This window comes from Heptranchias perlo, chromosome 38 (assembly GCF_035084215.1).
Source record: "Heptranchias perlo isolate sHepPer1 chromosome 38, sHepPer1.hap1, whole genome shotgun sequence".
NCBI classification, from domain to species: Eukaryota; Metazoa; Chordata; class Chondrichthyes; order Hexanchiformes; family Hexanchidae; genus Heptranchias; species Heptranchias perlo.
In genome coordinates this window covers 15,794,878-15,816,137 of record NC_090362.1, presented here as the reverse complement: position 1 = coordinate 15,816,137, position 21,260 = coordinate 15,794,878, and the positions used below count along the sequence as shown (strand labels likewise).

Below are 21,260 nucleotides of genomic sequence, written 5' to 3'. Positions count from 1 at the left end.
GAGGGGGCCCTAGTTAACATGCGAAGGTCGCGGCTCGATGACATCATCGGCGACGCGAACTAGGATGAACTGAATGTTGGGGAGTCTCGCGGTGTCGGTTGCCCGGCAACAGATCTGAGGCAGGAGGTGCCCACCGCCCAAGGTAAGTATTAAACATCTGGTCATTTTAGAACTCCTTCTGGACCAGGAGGAGCAAGAGTGCTTCCCCTCCCAGGCCGCTCAACGATCCCTTGGGCCTCCCCCCCTCCCCCTCCCCCCCCAATCGATCCCCGATCTCATGCACAGCCCCCCTTCCACTGGTTGCCGGGGGAACTGTTCCCACGGGTCCCCCGGCTGCGGCCTCCTGCCTCTAAATCACCACTCCCGCCAGCCGGCCAGGCGGTCAATCTGGCCGGGGGGTCGGGCAAGAGTCAGCGGAGAGTTATTTAAGTAAGGCCCTGCTGTTAAAATCGTCAGGGCCTCCATGTCCCCAGCCTTGCCTGGGCTCGTCGCCCACTAACGAGCTTCCCCCCGCACATTCCCTGTCAATATCGAGGGCCTAAGTGTCGGGGCCAGGCTGTTGAAGAATGGAGGTGTCACAGCCAAACCTGATCCTCTTTTCCCGGAGCAGGGTCATTGGATTGTGATGAGGAGTGGCCGATTCGCCCCTCTCTCGCCCAGGAGCGAACTACTTCCACACCTGGGCTCAGATCAGCTAACACAGCACGGACCGGACCTTCTTGTACTGACCCATTGAGGGAGCCCTCCATTTCCGGTCCGTCAGTCCATCTTCCCCCCCCCTGCACTGCATGGCCCTCTCCTGCTAACTTTACAATCAACATACCTCCCCCAACAGGGCAGGATCCACTTGGAGTTTGCACAGCGCACGCTCCAAACAGTTCCCACCTAAAATGCCGATCGGGGTCTGAGGAATCCCCGAATTGCCTATCAAAAGGGGCCAACCGCCTGCAACAGGCAGACATTCCGGGCACCAAGCGGTAGGCTCCGGTGTTATTGGGGCGGAAAGGCTACGGAGCCCATTTTGAGGCCGTTACCATCCCCGTTATTACCGGGCCAATCCAGTGAAAACTGACCCCAGTGTTCCAAATACAGCTCCACTGGGAATTGGTGCAGAGTTACAGTCATTGCTTTTGTGCAGCTTCTCTCCACTTCCAACACATTGCAGCTTTATCCATCTTCATTTAGGCCTCTGCTACATAGGAACAGGAGTAGGCCATTCAGCCCCTCAAGCCTGTTCCGCCATTCAGTTATATCATGGCTGTTCTGTATCTTAACTCCATCTACCCGCCTTGGTTCCGTAACCCTTAATGCCTTTTGTCTAAGAAAAATATGCATTTGTTGTGCTGCGATTGGATTCCGGAGCATTGGCGTAGTGTCACCGTGTCTCGGCACTGACTCTGTGCCCCTCTCTGTCCTGCCACCCTAGCTCGAACTGGCTGAAGCCGTGCTGCGGGAGGCGGACGGCAGTCTGGCAGGTGTTCCTACTCAGCGCTGGTCTCAACTGCTTCCTGGTGGCATCTGTGGTCCTGGTCGTCCTCCTCCTGACTCTGGAGCTCCTCATCGATACGAAGTTACTTCAGTGTGAGTACTAAACCCCATTGTGCAAAGTTACTTTTGTGTGAGTACTGACACCATTGGGCTAAGTTACTTCAGTGTGAGTACTAAACCCCATTGAGAAAAGTTACTTCCGTGTGAGTACTAAACCCCACTGTGCAAAGGTACTTCAGTGTGAGTACTAAACCCCATTGTGAAAAGTTACTTCAGTGTGAGTACTAAACCCCATTGAGAAAAGTTACTTCCGTGTGAGTACTAAACCCCACTGTGCAAAGTTACTTTTGTGTGAGTAGACACCATTGGGCTAAGTTACTTCAGTGTGAGTACTAAACCCCATTGAGAAAAGTTACTTCAGTGTGAGTACTAAACCCCATTGTGCAGTTACTTCAGTGTGAGTACTAAACCCCACTGTGCAAAGTTACTTCTGTGTGAGTACTAAACCCCACTGTGCAAAGTTATTTCAGTGTGAGTACTGAACCGACTGTGCAAAGTTACTTCAGTGTGAGTACTAAATCTCACTGTGAAAAGTTACTTCAGTGTGAGTACTAAACCTCACTGTGAAAAGTTACTTCAGTGTGAGTGCTAAACCCCATTGTGAAAAGTTACTTCAGTGTGAGTACTAAACCCAATTGTGCAAAGTTACTTCAGTGTGAGTACTGTACCCCATTGTGCAAATTTACTTCAGTGGGAGTACTAAGCCACAATGTGCAAAGTTACTTCAGTGTGAGTATGGTGTGAGGTCACCCCTCAACCTTCTCTTTTCTAGAGAAAATAGCTCCAGCCTGTCCAGCCTTTCCTAATAGTTACCATCCTTTCTTTTCCCTTGTTGAAGTTACCAGCGCATTCCAGTTTGCCGGGATCATTCACTGGATAAGCCTTGTCATCCTCTCTGTCTTCTTCACGGAGGTAAGTGGCACTGCAAGCCTTCGAGTTATTGGTCGGTTGTTAAAAAGAGATTCTTGTTGCTGTTGATTGCTGTGTTTGGTGCAGCAGTGTTATTTACTAGACGAGTAGCTCTCCTGTGTCACAGCTCGTAGTAGGCCAGAAGATGCACAATGAGAACTGGTCAGGGTTATCAATAATGGTTGGAGATTTCATCAAGTCCATCCTCGTGTTTTACCGTTTTCCACGGCCAACTGGAAGACAAACAAACTCTCCATTAGCCGATTGGATGATACTTGACTGTCTGTCAACTGCCTTTTTTTCCCATCTTCAATATACTGATAATTAATAAATGAAAGTGTTCCAAGAAAATGAAGATAAAAACACTTTATTTTTGATGCCCCTATGATTTTTCTCCTCGCAGCAGTGTCCTGGAGATTAATCTTTAATTCCTTGAGACTTTAGGGCAATCCTGGAGGGTTGGCAACCCCAGGACTGGTGCATTAAGCCATGTAACGCACAATGTATTATTGTGCTGCTAAGTGCCATTGGTTCAAACTGACTTGTCCCTTTAAGGCCTCAAAATTTTTTCCTCGGGTCAACAGCTCTTAAGCAGATCCTAAGGTCAAAATAGGAGTCACTCTATTTTTGTATATTTTTCTAAGCATGGGACAGATATTTGCATATTGACACTTGAACTATGTGGCTGTCCCTTCAATGGTGGAGCAGAGGAGGGGTAGGAAGCGATGGACAGAAGCTCAGACTCGGGGAGAAGGTGGGAGCCAGGACGTTAGGTCTGGAGGTGGGTTTGAGGAGGGCCATAGAGAGGGAGTTGTAAAAGAGGACAAGGAATTTCAATCCAATGCGCAGGGGGGAATTAGGACCCAGTGGGGATTGGCAAAGACTGAGATGAGGGGTGAACAGAACTTGGGGTCTGGGCAATTCGAGAGTGGCAGTGTGGGAGTGTGCAGTGCTTGCAGGATCTGCTTTGTTTTGCCATGGCTCAATGGATAACATTCTCGCCTCTGAGTCGTCCCACTCCAGATAATCAGGCTGACACTCCAGTGCAGTAATGATGGAATGATGCACTGTTAGAAGGTGCTGTCTTTTGGATGAGACATTAAACCAAGCCTGCCCTCTCAGGTGGACAGAAATGACCCCACGGCACTATTTCGGAGAAGGGCAGGGGAGTTATCCCCAGTGTCCTGGTCAATATTTATCCCTCAGCCAACATCACTAAAAACAGATTATCTGCTTGTGGGACCTTGCCGTCTGCAAATCGGCTGCCGCGTTTCCTACATTACAACAGTGACTACGCTTCAAAAACTACTTCATTGGCTGTAAAGCACTTTGGGACGTCCCTGTGGTCTTGAAAGGAGCTATATAAATGCAAGTCTTTTAGGTTTTTACTTGTTCTTGTTCATCCCAACCGGTAGCTTAAACATTCTTCATTTGTTTGATTGCCCATTAAAGTCCTAATCAAGCCCATCAGACCAGCTGGATTTATACCACCCAAGAACTTTGCTTATCCCTCCCAAGAGATACTTCCCAATTCTAAATTACTAGTGGCATCTGCTGGGTGCGTTGGTTTGACTAGTCATCTGTAACAATCTGACATACAAGACTGTGCATCTGATCCTTGCCCAGAATAAATACACATCACCAGCATTTTTCAACGGTAATTTGGTTATAATTCAAGATTAGATCATTCAAAGTGACAGAAAGAAACTTGGAATTAATTGAAAGCTTCTTGCTGGCTGAACAGCGCTGCTCATCTCGAATTCCATTCACTCGTGGTTCTTCCCATTTATTCAAGGACACGGCATCCAGCCACGTGGCACTGGGCTCTTTCATTCCCCTTTAGCACCCTTATCCACCACTCGTTTCCTTCGTGACTCGCCAAGGGGCGAGGGACGTTGATTTTGGAGAGTGGAACAGCTTTCTATTTCAGGTCACAGGTGGCAGCATCAAGCGGTCCTGGGTCAGGGCAGATGCCGACTGACGCCCCCTCTACTCTGCTCCAGTAACGTAACTCAGCCACAACCCCAGCCCTCAGAACAGCATTCCCTACTGCACCACTGCAACACTTTTATCCCCCTATTTCCCGCACCTATGGCATCTCTGAGTGAGAGTGCCAATTTGCGCCAAATTAGGGAGAGTTTTGTGCAGTGGGCCCATGCCAGCTAGGCAGTGGATTGAGATTGTCATTGTCATAGGACTCGTACAGCAATCGGAGAGAGGAGATTCCTGCTCCATCCTGGCCTGGTGATACCATGATCAGAGTGCTGGGAGCCAGGCCATCCCTTTGTGGTGAGCAATTGATTTTGGCTGTACTGTCGTACTCAAATCCCTCCATGGCCTCGCTCGTCCCCATCTCTGTAACGTCCTCCAGCCCTACAACCCTCCGTGAACTCTGCGTTCCTTCAACTCTGGGCTCTTGTGCATCCCCTGCTTCCTTCTCCCCACCATTGGCGGCCGTGCCTTCAGCTGCCTAGGCCCTAAACTCTAGAATTTCTTCCCCAAAAGCTCTGCCTCTCTACCTCTCTCTGCCTTTAAGATGCTCCTTAAAACCTACCTCTATGACCAAGCTTTTGGTGACCTGTCCTAATGACTCCTTCTTTGGCTCGGTGTCAATTTTTGCTGCTGTGAAACCCCTTGGGACGTTTTACTACATTAAAGGCGCTACATAAATGCAAGTTGTTGTTGTTGTTGGTGTTGATGGGAGGCCAAGCGCATGTGGAAAAAAATCTATGGGAGGATCATTGATTGAATGGCTGTCACACACGTCCTGTCACACGCGTCCTGTCACACACGTCCTGTCACACACGTCCTGTCACACGCGTCCTGTCACACACGTCCTGTCACACTCGTCTTGTCACACACGTCCTGTCACACACGTCCTGTCAGACAGTTACAGAGCAATAATGGCAGACGCCTGGGGCTGATCAGATCATCTCTGGAGTGTGGCACGGGGCAATCGAGAGGTTAAATTTGGGCTATGCTACATTAGTAACAAGCACATTAACACATCACTAACATAGCAGAGTGTGATTTCACAGTGAATTTCATGTAAAATCCTTTTGCTATTTTAAAACAAAAGTATTAACCTGTTCGGGTTAATGAATTCAACCCACTAGAAAGTCCAAGAAACAGGGAGAAAAGGAAGAAATGTCCTTACAATAAACAACACGCAATTTCCTGGAGCTATATCCGGCTGAGCAGAGATGTGTACGGTGAATAGGAGACAGCTAAGGTGACTGATTTGTTTTTCTCCCTCTTTCAGGGAAGTAACTTCCCAGATGGCTTGAGCTGAGAGTAGGAGTCACTGTGTGGGAAAATTGCAAGACTCAATGCCAGTCCCAGTGAAGCTTAGTTGGCATATTTTCTGACATGGTTCCTAATGGGCATGAGCCCACCACCCAAAGTTGGAACAAAATTTGGGACAACTTAGCAGCCTCAGCTGGCTGGGAATAGAAATACCATACACTGGGGCAGGAAAATATAGCCCTTTAGGCCACAGTAGAGGGAGTTTTAGTCTGCATCCAGCTCATTCTATACCTGACCTGGAAATGCTTTGGTGTCAACATGAGCTAATCTCCACAGTAACCACCTGACGCATAATGACACCGCTCATCACCATTGGATAGCATTCCATTTCAGGAGAACATTGTTATTGAACATATTGGGGAATGTCAGAACTTTGATACAAGTGCATCAGGGAACTGCTTGATATTGGAGAGTCCCAGCTTGTAATCTGATAGACACACAGCGCATGTATACTTCGGAACTGAATAGTTGAAGTTTCGGTCCTGCTGGAAAGGCTAAATCCTTGTTGTGTTTTCTCTCTCTATCAGACTGCCTTCAGGATCGTGGTTCTTGGCATATGGGACTACATTGAGAACAAAGTAGAGGTGAGCTGTGCGTTTACCTCAGTGCGAGATGTTTCCATTGCCTGGAGATACTTCCCAGAGATAGCTGCGTCCAGGGCGTTGTACTTACTGACCAGATCGAGTCCAGACATTACTCTTGATTCACATTCTTACCCCAGCTTCCCCAGAGGTCAATGTTCACTAGTTACGGTTGTGTCATCTGTGAGGAGGGGAAGAGTTCCCGACATGCTGAGAGGTTGTTTCCCCTGGCTGGAGAGTCTAGAACTAGGAGACATAGTCTCAGGATAAAGGATCGGACATTTAGTACTGAAATGAGGAGGAATTTCTTCACTCAGAGGGTCGTGAATATTTGGAATTCTCTACCCCAGAGGACTGTGAATGCTCAGTCGTTGAGTACATTCAAGGCTGAGATCGATAGATTTTTGGACTCCAAGGGAATCAAGGGATATGGGGATCGGGCGGGAAAGTGGAGTTGAGGTCGAAGATCAGCCATGATCTTATTGAATGGCGGAGCAGGCTCGAGGGGCCGTACGGCCTACTCCTGCTCCTATTTCTTATGAAAGAAGGCTTTTCTGCACCACTCAACAAGACTGCCTCCATTGCCAAGTACAGTGTCAGAGGCAATTTCATACTGTCAATGGCCCAATGCTAAATGCCATCAGAGGCACCAAAGATAGGAACAGGAGGAGGCCATTCAGCCCCTCAAGCCCGTTCCACCATTCAATTAGATCATGGCTAATCTGTACCTCAACTCCATTTACCCGCCTTTGCTCCATATCCCTTGATACCCTTACCTGTTCAAAAACCTTCCACAAGTGTGGGTTTGGCTGGGTGTGCCTCCAATTGGAAGTGCTTGTGGTGACAGAGATGGAACAGCTTTTGCCTTCAAGGGGGAGCTGGACCGGTTCTTGACTGGGATAGAGATGTCATCATATAGAAGGTAAGTGTCTTTACAGGTAACATTTGGTCCATGTGGTCTCCTGGACTGGTTTCAATCGAACTGAAGAGCTCGGAGAGGAATTTTCCAGAATACTTTTTCCCTTATTGGCCCTGGTTTTTTTTTTGGCTTCTCCCAGGAGATTACATGGCTGCGGAGGTGGGGGTGAGGAAGGAGAGGAAGTTTTTAGTCACGATGTTCCGGCCATCATGGTGTGGGGCAGGCTTGATGGACCAGCTGGTCTTTTCCTGCCCGTCAATTTTGTATGTTCGTGTGTTCGTAGCTCTCGCCGGTGGAACCTGTCACTGGGCCAAAGTATCTGGAGTTGAACCGAGATTGAGGGAGGTCTCAGGGCAGATCACTAAAGACGTAGCTGTGACTTTGCGCAAACTGCTCTTAAGCAAGGTTTGCATGGGTGCAACTGCTTTATTGCCTCATTAGTGCAGCTTGAACAGGGCAGATTCGGTAACAACGAAGAACCAGTTCAATCATGGAACCAATTCCATCGGAAAAGGAGCATCAGATACATCGCCATTGGGCCGAGCTGCCAGTTGGGCACTGAGTGTTGGTTCTTCAGTGGTTCCATGTCAAATTTTGTCTGATAACACTCCTGTGAAGCGCCTTGGGACGTTTTACTACATTAAAGGTGCTAAATAAAAGTTGTTGTTAACTTATTTTAATGGAGGCATTAATCCATTTAAAATAAACCTGCGTTAAAATATAGGCAGGGGAATGTCAAACAAGTATTAAATTAATCCATTCATATGACCAACAGTAATTTCTACACTTAGGTTCTGAGTCAATTTAAGTGTAACATAAGAAAAGATGAGTGAATGTTACCAGTAGGGGAACCAAGACAGGCTGGTGGGACTGATCACAGGGAGAACACACCAGGCTGGGGCAGACAGGGGGAAAGTGTGAGAGAGGCACCTTGGAATAAATCAGATCTCTACTGATAGACCTCAAATACAACAGGAGCCTTTCATCGGGCTGGCCTGATTTATCTCTGAATGAGCCATTTTCTTGGTTTGGCGGCAATCGATGAATCACACAGCACAGCAGGCCTTTCGGCCCATCGTGCCTGTGCTGGCCCTTTGATAGAGCTATCCAATTGGTCCCACTCCCCCTGCTCTTTCCCTGTGGCCCTGCAAATTTTTCCTTTTTAAGTAAATGTCCAATTCCCTTTTGAAAGTTTTTATTGAATCTGCTTCCACCATCCAGATCATAACAACTCACCGCGTTAAAAAAAAATTCTCCTCATCTTTCCCCTGGATTTTTTACCAATGCCTTAAATCTGTGTCCTCTGGTCACCGACCCTCCTGCCAGTGGAAACAATTTCTCCCTATCTACTCTATCAAAACCCCTTCATAATTTTGAACACCTCTATTAAGTTTCACCTTCTCTGCTCTAAGGAGAACAATCCCGGCATCTTCAGTTTGAGTTAGAGTCAAACCCTGTCCCTAGTTGTAAATGGACAGCAGGCTAACCCAGTGTGGTGCCTGTTATCAAAATAAGTCAGTAGAAACCATTAATGCTAATCAGCTCCTGCTACAGTAGTAAATTGTATTCAGCACTAAGTCCAGAGTTTCAATTCTTAGTTAAGTGAGGCTCGCTTGCTGGACTCGGCTTGAAGTGGTGCAGGGGGATAATTATACATCGCATGATGTTAAACTGATTGGGTCTGTTCATTCTTCTCTGCCCAAATACGTCTCACCATTAACAACCTAAACATTTTATCTTAATAATGGAAAGAAAAAATGAAAATGTCAGAAATCTTAAAACGAGAAAATGTTGTAAACACATGGCCGGTCAGTCAGAATCTGAAAGGGAAAGCTGACACTTTGTGTGGGAGTTGTAGATTTCTCTGGTTAGGGTCTAGCATTTACTGTTGGTCATTTTAGTGGACGGGTGTTTCCCATGTTCGTTTAACACTCTGTCTTTACGATTTTCTCAATTTTAAAATTCTCATCCTCGTGTTCAAATCCCCCAATGGCCTCGCCCCTTTCTGTAACCTCCTCCAGCCCGACCAACCTTCGAGATCTCTGCGTTCTTTCCGATTCTTGCCCCTTGCGCATCCCCGATTTCCATCGCTCCACCATTGGAGGCCATGCCTTCAGCTGCCTAGACCCTAAGCTCTGGAATTCCCTCCCTAAACCTCTCTCTCTCCTTCTTTTAGATGCTCCTTAAAACCTACCTCTTTGACCAAGCTTTTGGTCACCTGTCCTAATATTTCCTTATGTGGTTCCATGTCAAATTTTGTCTGATAACACTCCTGTGAAGCGCCTTGGGACGTTTTACTACATTAAAGGTGCTAAATAAAAGTTGTTGTTAACTTATTTTAATGGAGGCATTAATCCATTTAAAATAAACCTGCGTTAAAATATAGGCAGGGGAATGTCAAACAAGTATTAAATTAATCCATTCATATGACCAACAGTAATTTCTACACTTAGGTTCTGAGTCAATTTAAGTGTAACATAAGAAAAGATGAGTGAATGTTACCAGTAGGGGAACCAAGACAGGCTGGTGGGACTGATCACAGGGAGAACACACCAGGCTGGGGCAGACAGGGGGAAAGTGTGAGAGAGGCACCTTGGAATAAATCAGATCTCTACTGATAGACCTCAAATACAACAGGAGCCTTTCATCGGGCTGGCCTGATTTATCTCTGAATGAGCCATTTTCTTGGTTTGGCGGCAATCGATGAATCACACAGCACAGCAGGCCTTTCGGCCCATCGTGCCTGTGCTGGCCCTTTGATAGAGCTATCCAATTGGTCCCACTCCCCCTGCTCTTTCCCTGTGGCCCTGCAAATTTTTCCTTTTTAAGTAAATGTCCAATTCCCTTTTGAAAGTTTTTATTGAATCTGCTTCCACCATCCAGATCATAACAACTCACCGCGTTAAAAAAAAATTCTCCTCATCTTTCCCCTGGATTTTTTACCAATGCCTTAAATCTGTGTCCTCTGGTCACCGACCCTCCTGCCAGTGGAAACAATTTCTCCCTATCTACTCTATCAAAACCCCTTCATAATTTTGAACACCTCTATTAAGTTTCACCTTCTCTGCTCTAAGGAGAACAATCCCGGCATCTCCAGTCTCTCCACATAACTGAAATCCCTCATCCCTGATTCCATTCTGGTAAATCTTCTCTGCACCCTAAGGCCTTGATATCCTTCCTAATGTATGGGATCATGTGAGACATTGAGGAACAGCTGGACAATGGAAGGTCATTAAGAGGCATCACAGCTGGGTGCCATCATTGACAGCTGTACGAAGGTGTCTCATTACATTTTAACCCTTAGGTTGCGAGGAGCACAGAAAGACTTGGAGATATTGTCCTGGGCAACCAATGGGCAGGTCACGGATTTCCCCTCGTTCTACGATGCGATTTGAAGTTCCGATTCTACCTTCATTCCTGACCCTCAACCATCTGCCCTGATCTCAGTTCCCCAGTGTATAACACACCCTTGTACGTTATTACGTAGGAACGTTTTAACATTTTCTGGGCCAGTCAGGTCTACATGTTTGTTTGCGGCCATTGACCGTAGCCTGTTACGAGACCAACTTTATTCCAGGACAAGACGGATGAAGGAAAGGCCCAGAGATGTTGAATAAATTGACCTGAAGTTCTATTAAAAAGAAAAAAAAAACTAAAAAGTGATTACAGAAACTGCAGCAAAATGTAACGCTGAGGACCTGAGACTTTGTACATTTTGTGATCGAGGGGAAAATGTCTTCAAAGGGAATATTTTCCCCCCTGGCCCCACTCAGTGGACCCGCCATGTTCCCCAACCATGGTACCACAACCCTCACCCCCAGTTTTTGCTGCCTTCCTGTGTTTAATATCGCAAAGAACTGCCTGGCTGAGATTGGGAGGTGGGACCTTGCTGTCTTCAGCCCAAGTGCGACCATTTTTATGTTGGGAATCCCAGTTCATGCAAACCTGGCTCTTGTTTAATTGTCAATGAACACTGCAGCTTTGGTAACCATTACATGTATGGCTGGTAAATCTAATTTTTTTTTTGATAAACCTACTTGAAGGCCAAGTTTGAAAAGGTAGGATAGAAGCTGAGGTCAACGACAATGTAGTGATTAGGTGAACACCAAGCGTGGGTTTTAAAAAGCCTGTAGATTGTAGGAGGAAAAGGGAAAACTGATGGAAGGTGAGAAATTCCACAACTTAGATATTCCTGGAAAGAATCAGTTAGAGTAGGAAACAGTGTAATGAGTCTTGGTTCCAACACAGTGAGGATGCAGAGGAGGAAGAGTGTGTAAAATTCTACACTGGGAGCCCGGGAGGAAAAAGAGCTGAAAGATTAGAGAAGCAGTGACCACAGTGACATCAACAGAAGTTGGAGGCGAGTATTTAGGTACGTTTTGATTCCGGAGTGGAGACATTTTGCTGTGGACTTCTCTGGGGGCCATTGTCCAACAGATGGGAGCTCCTCGTCAATATAAAGTTTGTAGAAAAGGGGCCGCAAGTTAATAAGCCTGGGAACTCAAAACTTTACGGACTCGGGGGGAGAAAAACAATCTGAGGACACAACACAATCGGCAGAACTGTTTCTTTCCTATATAGTGAACATGGGAAGAAGGAGTAGGCCATTCAGCCCCTCGAGCTTGTTCCGCCATTCAATTAGATCATGGCTGATCTTAACTCCACCTACCCACTTTGGTTCCATATCCCTTAATACCCGTGCCTAACAAAAATCTATCAATCTCAGTTTTGTACTTTTTTTCAATTGACCCCCAGCCTCAACAGCTTTCTGGGAGAGAGAGTTCCAGATTTCCACTGCCCTTTGTGTGAAGAAGTGCTTCCTGACATCACCCCTGAACGGCCTAGCTCTAATTTTAAGGTTATGCCCCCACCTTGTTCAGGACTCCCCCCACCAGAGGAAATAGTTTATCTCCATCTACCCTGTCAACTCCTTTAATCATCTTAAACACTTCAATTAGATCATCCCCTGCTGCGACATTGCTTCTTTTGTCTTCTCGCCTGCTGCAGCTGTTTAATGATGTGGTGATCACCACTGGGATTGTCCGTTGCAGGTGTTTGATGGAGCAGTAATCGTCCTTTCCTTGGCCCCTATGGTGGCTTCGACCGTAGCAAATGGACCTAGCAGCCCCTGGGACGCCATCAGCCTGATCATTACCCTCCGCATCTGGAAGGTCAAACGCATCATTGACGGTGAGTATGAGGCGTTAACATAATGTTGCTGCTTGGCTTTTTTTTCTGTTGCCCGGGGTGGGGGGGGGGTCTCTGCTATTAGCTCTGCCAAAGAGCCAGCACAGCATGATGGGCTGGGTGGCCTCCTTCTGTGCTGTAAGAGTCTATGATTCCATCACAGTCAAAAAAGCAAAGAAAGAACAAACTTGCATTTATATAGCGCCTTTCACGACCTCAGGACGTCCCAAAGCGCTTTACAGCCAATGAAGTACTTTTTGAAGTGTAGTCACTGTTGTAATGTAGGAAACGCGGCAACCAATTTACGCACAGCAAGATCCCACAAACAGCAATGAGATAAATGACCAGATAATCTGGGTTTTTTTTTAAGTGACGTTGGTTGTGGGATAAATATTGGCCAGGACACCGGGGAGAACTCCCCTGTTCTTCTTCGAAATAATGCCATGGGATCTTGTTACGTCCACCTGAGAGGGCAGATGCGGCCTCGGTTTAACGTCTCATCCGAAAGACGGCACCTCCGACAGTGCAGCGCTCCCTCAGTACTGCACTGGAGTGTCAGCCTGGATTATGTGCTCAAGTCTCTGGAGTGGGGCTCGAACCCATGACTCAGAGATGAGAGTGCTACTAACTGAGCCCCCCTTGGTTGAAGTGCCGCAGGGCAGGCAAGAGCCATGGAACTGTGGTTCAGTAAGGGTCAACATTTTGAGTCAACATTTTCAGGAGAGAAGCAGTGGCTAAATTAGCAAATAAAAAAAAAAGCCTTTACCCGGCTCCAGGCAGCAGATGAAAACTTAGCAACGCTTGGTTAACATCCCCTGGATAAAATGCTAATATTAACCCAGTTGCAAAGACAGCCTGTCACTGTTGCACTCTGCAAGTTAAGAACTAGTTCCAGAATTAAACAAATACAGAAAGTGCTGTGACAGCAAAATATATTGGGCAGAAGTGACTGTAATCTCACAGTCCAGTTCCAATCCCAATTAAGTGGCAGCTTTCCAATGACAAATCTCACAGTCGTGTTTTTCTGGACTGGATAATCAATTCATCAATAACGCACACAGTTCTTAATTTTACACTGGACAATGACACTGTTTTAATAGGATTCCTGCACTCAATGTCAGCAGTCTACAAGCAATGCTCAAATGGTTAGCAGTGGACCTTATGTCTAATCACCAGAGGTGCTGTCTTTTGCTGGGTGTGTGGTCCCACTGTGTTGACTGCCACGTGGCAACTCACCCAGGTGGCCTTTAGTCATATGGGAGCCTTGGCAGTGAGTGTTGGCAGGGTGCTCGACCACGGTGGGCATCACGGCCGTGCCCAATTCTGTCCTCACCCAAACATCCACACACACATGTGTTTCCCAGCAGGGCCCATGGGACAGCAGGAACCCTAGCTCTTGTTGGGGTTTTTTTTTTTAACCTCTTCCTAGCCCAGTGGCACTGAGGCCAAACCCCAACAGTCTGTGCAAGCAACTGTGATCCCACACAGCTAATTCAGCACTGCCCTGGGGTCAAAGCTGGGAAAATCGATCAATCTCAGTTTTCAAATTATCAATTGACCCCCCAGCCTCAACACCATTTTGGGGGGGAGAGTTCCAGATTTCCACTACCCTTTGTGTGAAGAAGTGCTTCCTGACATCACCCCTGAACGGCCTAGCTCTATTTTTAAGGTTATGCCCCCTTGTTCTGGACTCCCCCACCAGAGGAAATAGTTTCTCTCTACCTACCCTACTATCCACCTACCCTACTATCGGAAAGACAGCATCGCTGACAGTGCAGCACTCCCTCAGTATTGCAGTGGAATGTCAGCCTTGATTATGTGCTCAAGTCTCCAGATTGGGGTTTGAACCCACAACCTTCTGACTCAGAGGCTGAGACTGACAGGAGGTAAGGGGGGGAGGAGGAACGAGCAAGGGAAACCCCTGGTGCGAGGAATCTCCCCTCTGAGTCAGAAGGGCACGGATCCAAGTCCCACTCTAGGGACTTGAGCACAAACACTAGGCTGATACTCCCAGTGCAGTACTGAGGGAGTGCTGCACTGTCAGAGGCCCCGTCTGCCCTTTCGGGTGGACGTAAGAGATCCCATGGCACTATTCGAAGAACAGCAGGGGAGTTCTCCCCAATATCCTGTCCAATGTTTATCCCTCAACTAACACGTAAAACAGATTATCTGGTTAATTATTTCATTGCTCTTTGTGGGATCTTGCTGTATGCAAATTGGCTGCCGTATTTCCTACATTACAACAGTGACTACACTTCATAAAGTACTTCATTGGCTGTAAAGCGCTTTGGGACATTCAGAGGTTGTGAAAGGCGCTATATAAATGCAAGTTTCTTCCTTATTTTCTCGTTTAAGATGCAGACAGATTGACGGACGGATAAGATCCTCCACCGTGCCTCATTCCAGGATCAAAAATATCGCCTTTAATCCCTTTTGATTGCATTAATGCAGATTATACTGCATTCCCATTGCAGACTGTTTCCCCAAACTGTTCATCAGCGGAATTGGTATTTATGAGCACATGTCTGCTAATCAGCATTTGGACCTGTTCATTAGGAGCAAGTGGAATATCATTAACATTTACTGAATCTAGATTAAGGATTAATCAATGAAGATGACAAATTTAAATTTAATTTTTTTTAAAGAGTAATTTAAAATTGAACAATCAGCCTTTAAAGGAGAAACACTTTGTGTTAAGGGGTCATGTAGGTCCAAATGTTGTAAAGGGAGCCATCTCTTAACTTGTTAAGGGTCCTCAGCTGTCTTGTGTTACTGTACGTAGGAGTAGGAGTAGGCCATTCAGCCCATCGAGCCTGTTCCGCCATCCAATTAGATCAAGGCTGATCTGTATATTGACTCCATTTACCTGCTTCGGCTCCATGTGCCTTAATACCATTCGCTGACAAAAATCGATCAATCTCAGTTTTCAAATTATCAATTGACCCCCCAGCCTCAACACCATTTTGGGGGAGAGAGTTCCAGATTTCCACTCCCCTTTGTGTGAAGAAGTGCTTCCTGACATCACCCCTGAACAGCCTAGCTCTATTTTTAAGGTTATGCCCCCTTGTTCTGGACTCCCCCACCGGAGGAAATAGTTTCTCTCTACCTACCCTACCATCCACCTACCCTACTATCGGAAAGACAGCATCGCTGACAGTGCAGCACTCCCTCAGTATTGCAGTGGAATGTCAGCCTTGATTATGTGCCCAAGTCTCCAGAGTGGGGTTTGAACCCACAACCTTCTGACTCAGAGGCTGAGACTGACGGGGGGTAGGGGGGAGGAGGAGGAATGAGCAAGGGAAACCCCTGGTGCGAGGAATATCCTCCGCCAGCTGTAGCCCTTGGGAATCTTTGTTCAGTGGACTGAATAAATCTGAAGTGATGTTACAGATAGAAACCCACTGGGAATGACATTGCTGTGAATTACATGTTAGTTTGTAGGCTGAATATAGTGACCCCACTATTCCCGGCCAGAATGGAGATGATTGGGTAATTCCCCCATCAATCACGCCTGGAGACCGCACTGCTGTAAGTGACTGGGATTAATTTTACACACATAGTTTGTATTATATAACTATCCTCCACTCAGTGCATTTTGCTGGAGAAATCACCATGCTTTTATCGGGAGGAGTTGCTGTAGTTTCGGTCACAAGTTCTGTTTCCTCTAGTTTGTAGGGACTCTTTTGAAATAGACTCTGTAGACTGTTTGGTGTAGTGCACTGTTTAAACAGACTATAAAATAGCCTGTTTGCTGTGAGTCCTGCCGTAAGTCCCGCCCCGTCTCCAACTCAGTGGCTGACACAGTGGTGTCAACAGACACTCTGCAGACGGTGCCACAGCAGGAGCTGTCCACGGTGCTGAATTGTGTAGTGAAATGTATCAGACAGCTGCTGCAATTGACATTGACATTCGCAGTTGCTGTTCCCAGTAATTGCAAGACGCTCATCATGCCTAAAAATACCGTCTTGGATGCCTCTCCCTCCAGCCCAGCCCCCACCCTCCCACTCCTCAGTGACACACTCTATAAATAGGAGCTGTTATATCAGTGGCCCTTGCTGCAATGAGGACAATGCAAGCAGTAAAGGGACTGAGCACTCTGTGCATTAAGGAGCGCCTCTTTTTTGGGGGATGGGGGAGGGTTGGGGTCAAGGCGAGGCTGAGGCCCCAGTACTTCTATTTTCTTTGCTGCCAATCGAAATTCATCGAAAACCTTCAGAACAAATGGCTCCGTATCATAAGTCAAGAAAGAAAGGGGTCCCCGAGAGTGTTTCAGTATTTACTTGCATTTATATAGCGCCTTTCACGACCTCAGGATGTCCCAAAGTGCTTCACAGCCAATGAAGTACTTTTGAAGTGTAGTCACTGTTGTGATGTAGCAAACGCGGCAACCAATTTGCGCACAGCAAGATCCCACAAACAGCAATGTGGTAAAGACCAGATAATCTGTTAAGTAAATAAATTAAGTTTTTTGAAAAACTGACTTTCAGAGTCCAGTTTCTATTTTAGATATTTCCAAATAGTCCGTTTAAAAACAGACTGGTCCAAAATCGGATGGGAGCGACCAAAATCAGATGGACCCTCCCATCCGATTTTGGACCAGTCTGTTGGGCAATGTTGCTATGGTGAAAATTAAGTTAGGATGTTAAAGGGTAAAGGTAAGAGGTCTCATGATATTGAAGCATTATTAAATTCTGTAGTCGCACCAATAATTCACTCATTTCCGACATTCACAGCCTGCAGTGCTTGTCTCTTAATCCTGCTCTTTTGGTGTTTTATGAGAAGTGTGTTCTACTCCAACTGTGTTTGGTCCGGAGAGTTGGGTCAATGGGACTAATTGCTCCTGCTCAAACCAGTTGTGCTAAAGGGCTGATTCTGCAATGGGACGCTCCCAGTGAGGAGCACCAGGGAGCACTATTTGGGAGATCATTAACTGCTGAGCATGTAAGGGCCGTATGTGCTCGACTCAAGGAGACAATTCCCTGAGTTCTTGTGCTGTGGCTCCCTCCGGTGGCACAACCCACAAATAACAGGTCTGCCACACTTTAGCTGGGCTCAAACCAGCAGTTAAATTGCTTGTGTTTGGTTCTTTTTTTTCAGTTTTATTCTTTCACTCTACATTTGGTGTCGATAATAGGACAATAAGAAAAGTGAACGAGTAAAGGGCCATCAGCCCATCCCTCTTGTCTCTTAACTCTGCCACTATACTGTCCAGCCACGTCCGAAAGTCCATAATGGTTCAAACTCTACTATCCCACCTGACAGATTATTCTGAATATTTACTATGTTTTGAGTAAAGACGTTCTTCCCAATATCTGCTCCAATTTTAATTTATGTCCTCTGGCCCTATAAGGCTGCAAAACCCCTGTACTCCCAGGCATTTATCGTCCATCCCTAGTTGCCCCTTGAGAAGGCGGTGGTGGGCCTTCTTCTTGAACCTCTGCAGTCCGTGTGGTGAATGTGCTGTCAGGTTGGGAATTCCAGGATTTTGAGCCAGCGACGATGACGGAGCGGCTGATATATGTCCAAGTCGGGATGGTGTGTGACTTGGAAGGGAAAGTGCAGGTGGTGGAGCTCCCATGTGCCTGCTGCCCTTGACCTTCTAGTTGGTGGATGGTCTAAAATAATGAGACTCCCGCCAGTGGAAACAGTTTCTCCTTATTTACTCTATCAAAACTCCTCATGATTTTGAGCACCTCTATTAAATCTCCCCTTAACCTTCTCCGCTCTGAGGAGAACAATCCCAGTATACGACAAGTATAAGAGAAAATGGTTGTCCCTGAGCTCCCGCGATCTGTACCGTTCCTCAGTCTGTGATTCAGGTCTGATCAGCCCCTGCCCTGTGCCTTTGACTTTTTCAGCTTACGTCCTGCCAGTTAAGGTGGAGATGGAGATGGTCATCCAACAGTACGAGAGGGCTAAACAGGTTCGTGAGGAACAACTGGAGCGACTCACGCAGATCTGTCAGGAGCAAGCAGTAAGTGAGCCGACAGAAAGACTTGCATTTATATAGCGCCTATCACGACCCCAGGACAGCCCAAAGCGCTTTACAGCCAGAATTACAGTATGAATTACTTTTTTTGAAGTATAATCACTGTTGCAATGTAGGAACCGCAGGCAGTTAACTTGCGCACAGATAGCTTCCACAAACAGCAATAAGATAATGAGCAGATAATCTGTTTTTAGATGTCGGTTGAGGGATAAATATTGGTCAGGACACCAGGGAGAACTCCCCTGCTCTTCTTGTAATAGTTCCATGGAATCTTTTACATCTACCTGAGAGGGCAGACGGGGCCTCGGTTTAACGTCTCATTCGAAAGACGGCACCCCCGACAGTGCAGCACTCCCTCAGTACTGGCACTGGGAGCGTCAGCCTAGATTTTGTGCTCACACCTCTGGAGTGGGACTTGAACCTACAACCTTCTGACTCAGAGGCGTGAGTGCTGCCCACTGAGCCCCGTGGACTGACACCGTACAGTGTAGATTGTAGGAGGAAGCAAAGACCAAGAAAGAGTTTCACAGTCTTGAGGTTCCGGGAAAGGCTGAGATAGAATCAGAGCCTTGAATTAGACGCAGCGGTGTGACAGGGAGCAGGATGGATAATCTATTTAGGGCAGGAATTTGAAGCTCTCTGCCCTGATGTGACAGGATAAGTGAACTGCCAGTAGGCAGTAATGCAAAGTGACAGCATGCTGATAAGCCATCCCATCTGATATCCCATTTGCTATTCAGAAGAAGCTGAGAGCATGTGGGTCCCGTGTCTGTTAAATATGCGGCCTGTCAAAATGCTTCACCACACAAGCCTGATGTACCATAATGCTTCACTTCACATCACTGGACATGACTTGATGTTGTTAGGTTTTTTCTCACATTAATATGTCCCAAATTGTGAAATCCCCCCCAAAAAAATTGGGTTTGCAGATCCTGGGACCTCATCTGGCTCCACACTGGTGTATGTTACTCAAAGGTAGCAACTAAAACTTTCAGAAGATTAAACGGCAGAAAATAATAAATAAATAATTGTGCACCAGTTAGTGTCAGCTTGGTGTAATTGTGCACAAGTTACTGTCAGTCTGGTGTAATTGTTAACCAGTTAGTATCAGTCTGGCATAATCATGGACCTCTTAGTGTCAGCCTGGTATAATAGTGCACCTGTTAGTGTCAGCCTGGTATAGTTGTGCACCTGTTAGTGTCAGCCTGGTATAATTGTGCTCTTGTTAGTGTCAGCCTGGTATAATTGTGCACCCGTTAATGTCAGCCTGGTATAATAGTGCACCTGTTAGTGTCAGCCTGGTATATTTGTGCACCTGTTAGTGTCAGCCTGGTATTTTTGTGCACCTGTTAGTGTCAGCCTGGTATAATTGTGCACCTGTTAGTGTCAGCCTGGTATAATTGTGCACCTGTTAGTGTCAGCTTGGTATAATTGTGCACCCATTAGTGTCAGGCTGATGAAGTAACATTGCTGTTTGTGGGATCTTGCTGTGCACAAATTGGCTGCCGTGTTTCTGACATTACAACAGTGACTACATTTCAAAAGTACTTCATTGGCTCTAAAGCACTTTGGGGAGTCCTTTGGGACCGTTGCAAGGTCCCACAAACAGCAATGTGATAACGACCAGATAATATGTTTTTTTTAAGTAATGTTAGTTGAGGGATAAATATTGACCAGGACACCGGGGAGAATTCCCCTGCTCTTCGTCGAATATAATTCCATGGGATCTTTTACGTCCACCTGGGAGGGCAGTCGGGGGCCTCGGTTTAACATCTCATCCAGAAGACGGCACCTCCTACAGTGCAGCACTCCCTCAGTATTGCACTGGAAGTGTCAGCCTAGATTTTGTGCTCAAATGTCTGGAGTGGGACTTGAGCTCTCCATCACAAGAGGGCTCCTAGCTGTGCCAAGCTGATGCGTTGCCTTCCGTACAGTGAGTGTAATTAGGAAGTGGTCTGGTTACAATAGAAGTGAACAGGAAATAAAATAAGAAAATATGAGAAAAGCACAGAAAGTCAATCAGCATCTGAAAGAGAAAAAAAGGACTCATCAAGGGATTAAGGGGTGATCTGATCGAGGTGTTTAAGATAATTAAAGGATTTGATAGGGTAAATAGGGAGATACTATATCTCCCTCTGGTGGGAGAGTCCAGAACAAATGGGTATAACCTTAAAATTAGAGCTAGGCCTTTCAGGGGTGATGTCAGGAAGCACTTCAACACAAAGGGGAGTGGAAATCTGGAACTCTCTCCCCCCACAAAGCTATTGAGGCTGGGGGTCAATTGAAAATTTCAAAACTGGCATTGATAGATTTTTGTTAGGCAAGGGTATTAAAGGTTATGGAACCAAGGTGGGTAAACGGAGTTAAGATACAGATCAGCCATGATTTAATTGAATGGCGGAACAGACTCGAGGGGCTGAATGGCCTACTCCTGTTCCTATGCTCCTATGCCAAACTCCACTTTCATCTGTTGAACTGCCGAACAATGAGAAACGGAATCCGATTGAATGGATCGGTGCATTGAAGTTCTATTTCTGAATTAACGTAGGAAATATCTCAGGCCCCTTTAAATGTGAGCATCAGGAATGCGTTCAGACGTACATCTGAGAAGGCTGCGTCTTTTAGAATTGACTGGGTTCATTTCAGCCGAATTAACTGCGGGCTCTGTGTTATCAGATCAAAGGAAAGAAACACCCTTGTTTGGTGAAAGGCACAAACTTCGACTTCAAACGTGTTTGACCTGCTAATTGGTCCCTCAGAAAATTTTGCAAAGCAATTAGTGACCCAGCGCGACTATAAAACCACACTTAACTGATGTTAC

General features: G+C 46.4%; 1 protein-coding gene across 1 annotated transcript in view; it reads left to right on the top strand.

Moving 5' to 3' along the window:
• Positions 1 to 21,260, top strand: part of tmem266 (transmembrane protein 266) — a 58,803-nt gene that overhangs the window by 21,743 nt on the left and 15,800 nt on the right. Inside the window, exons 4-8 of the mRNA XM_067973237.1 lie at positions 1,427 to 1,581; positions 2,387 to 2,460; positions 6,291 to 6,347; positions 12,315 to 12,453; positions 18,309 to 18,424. Coding sequence (XP_067829338.1) covers positions 1,427 to 1,581; positions 2,387 to 2,460; positions 6,291 to 6,347; positions 12,315 to 12,453; positions 18,309 to 18,424 — 541 coding nt within the window. The remainder of the gene's footprint in view (positions 1 to 1,426; positions 1,582 to 2,386; positions 2,461 to 6,290; positions 6,348 to 12,314; positions 12,454 to 18,308; positions 18,425 to 21,260) is intronic.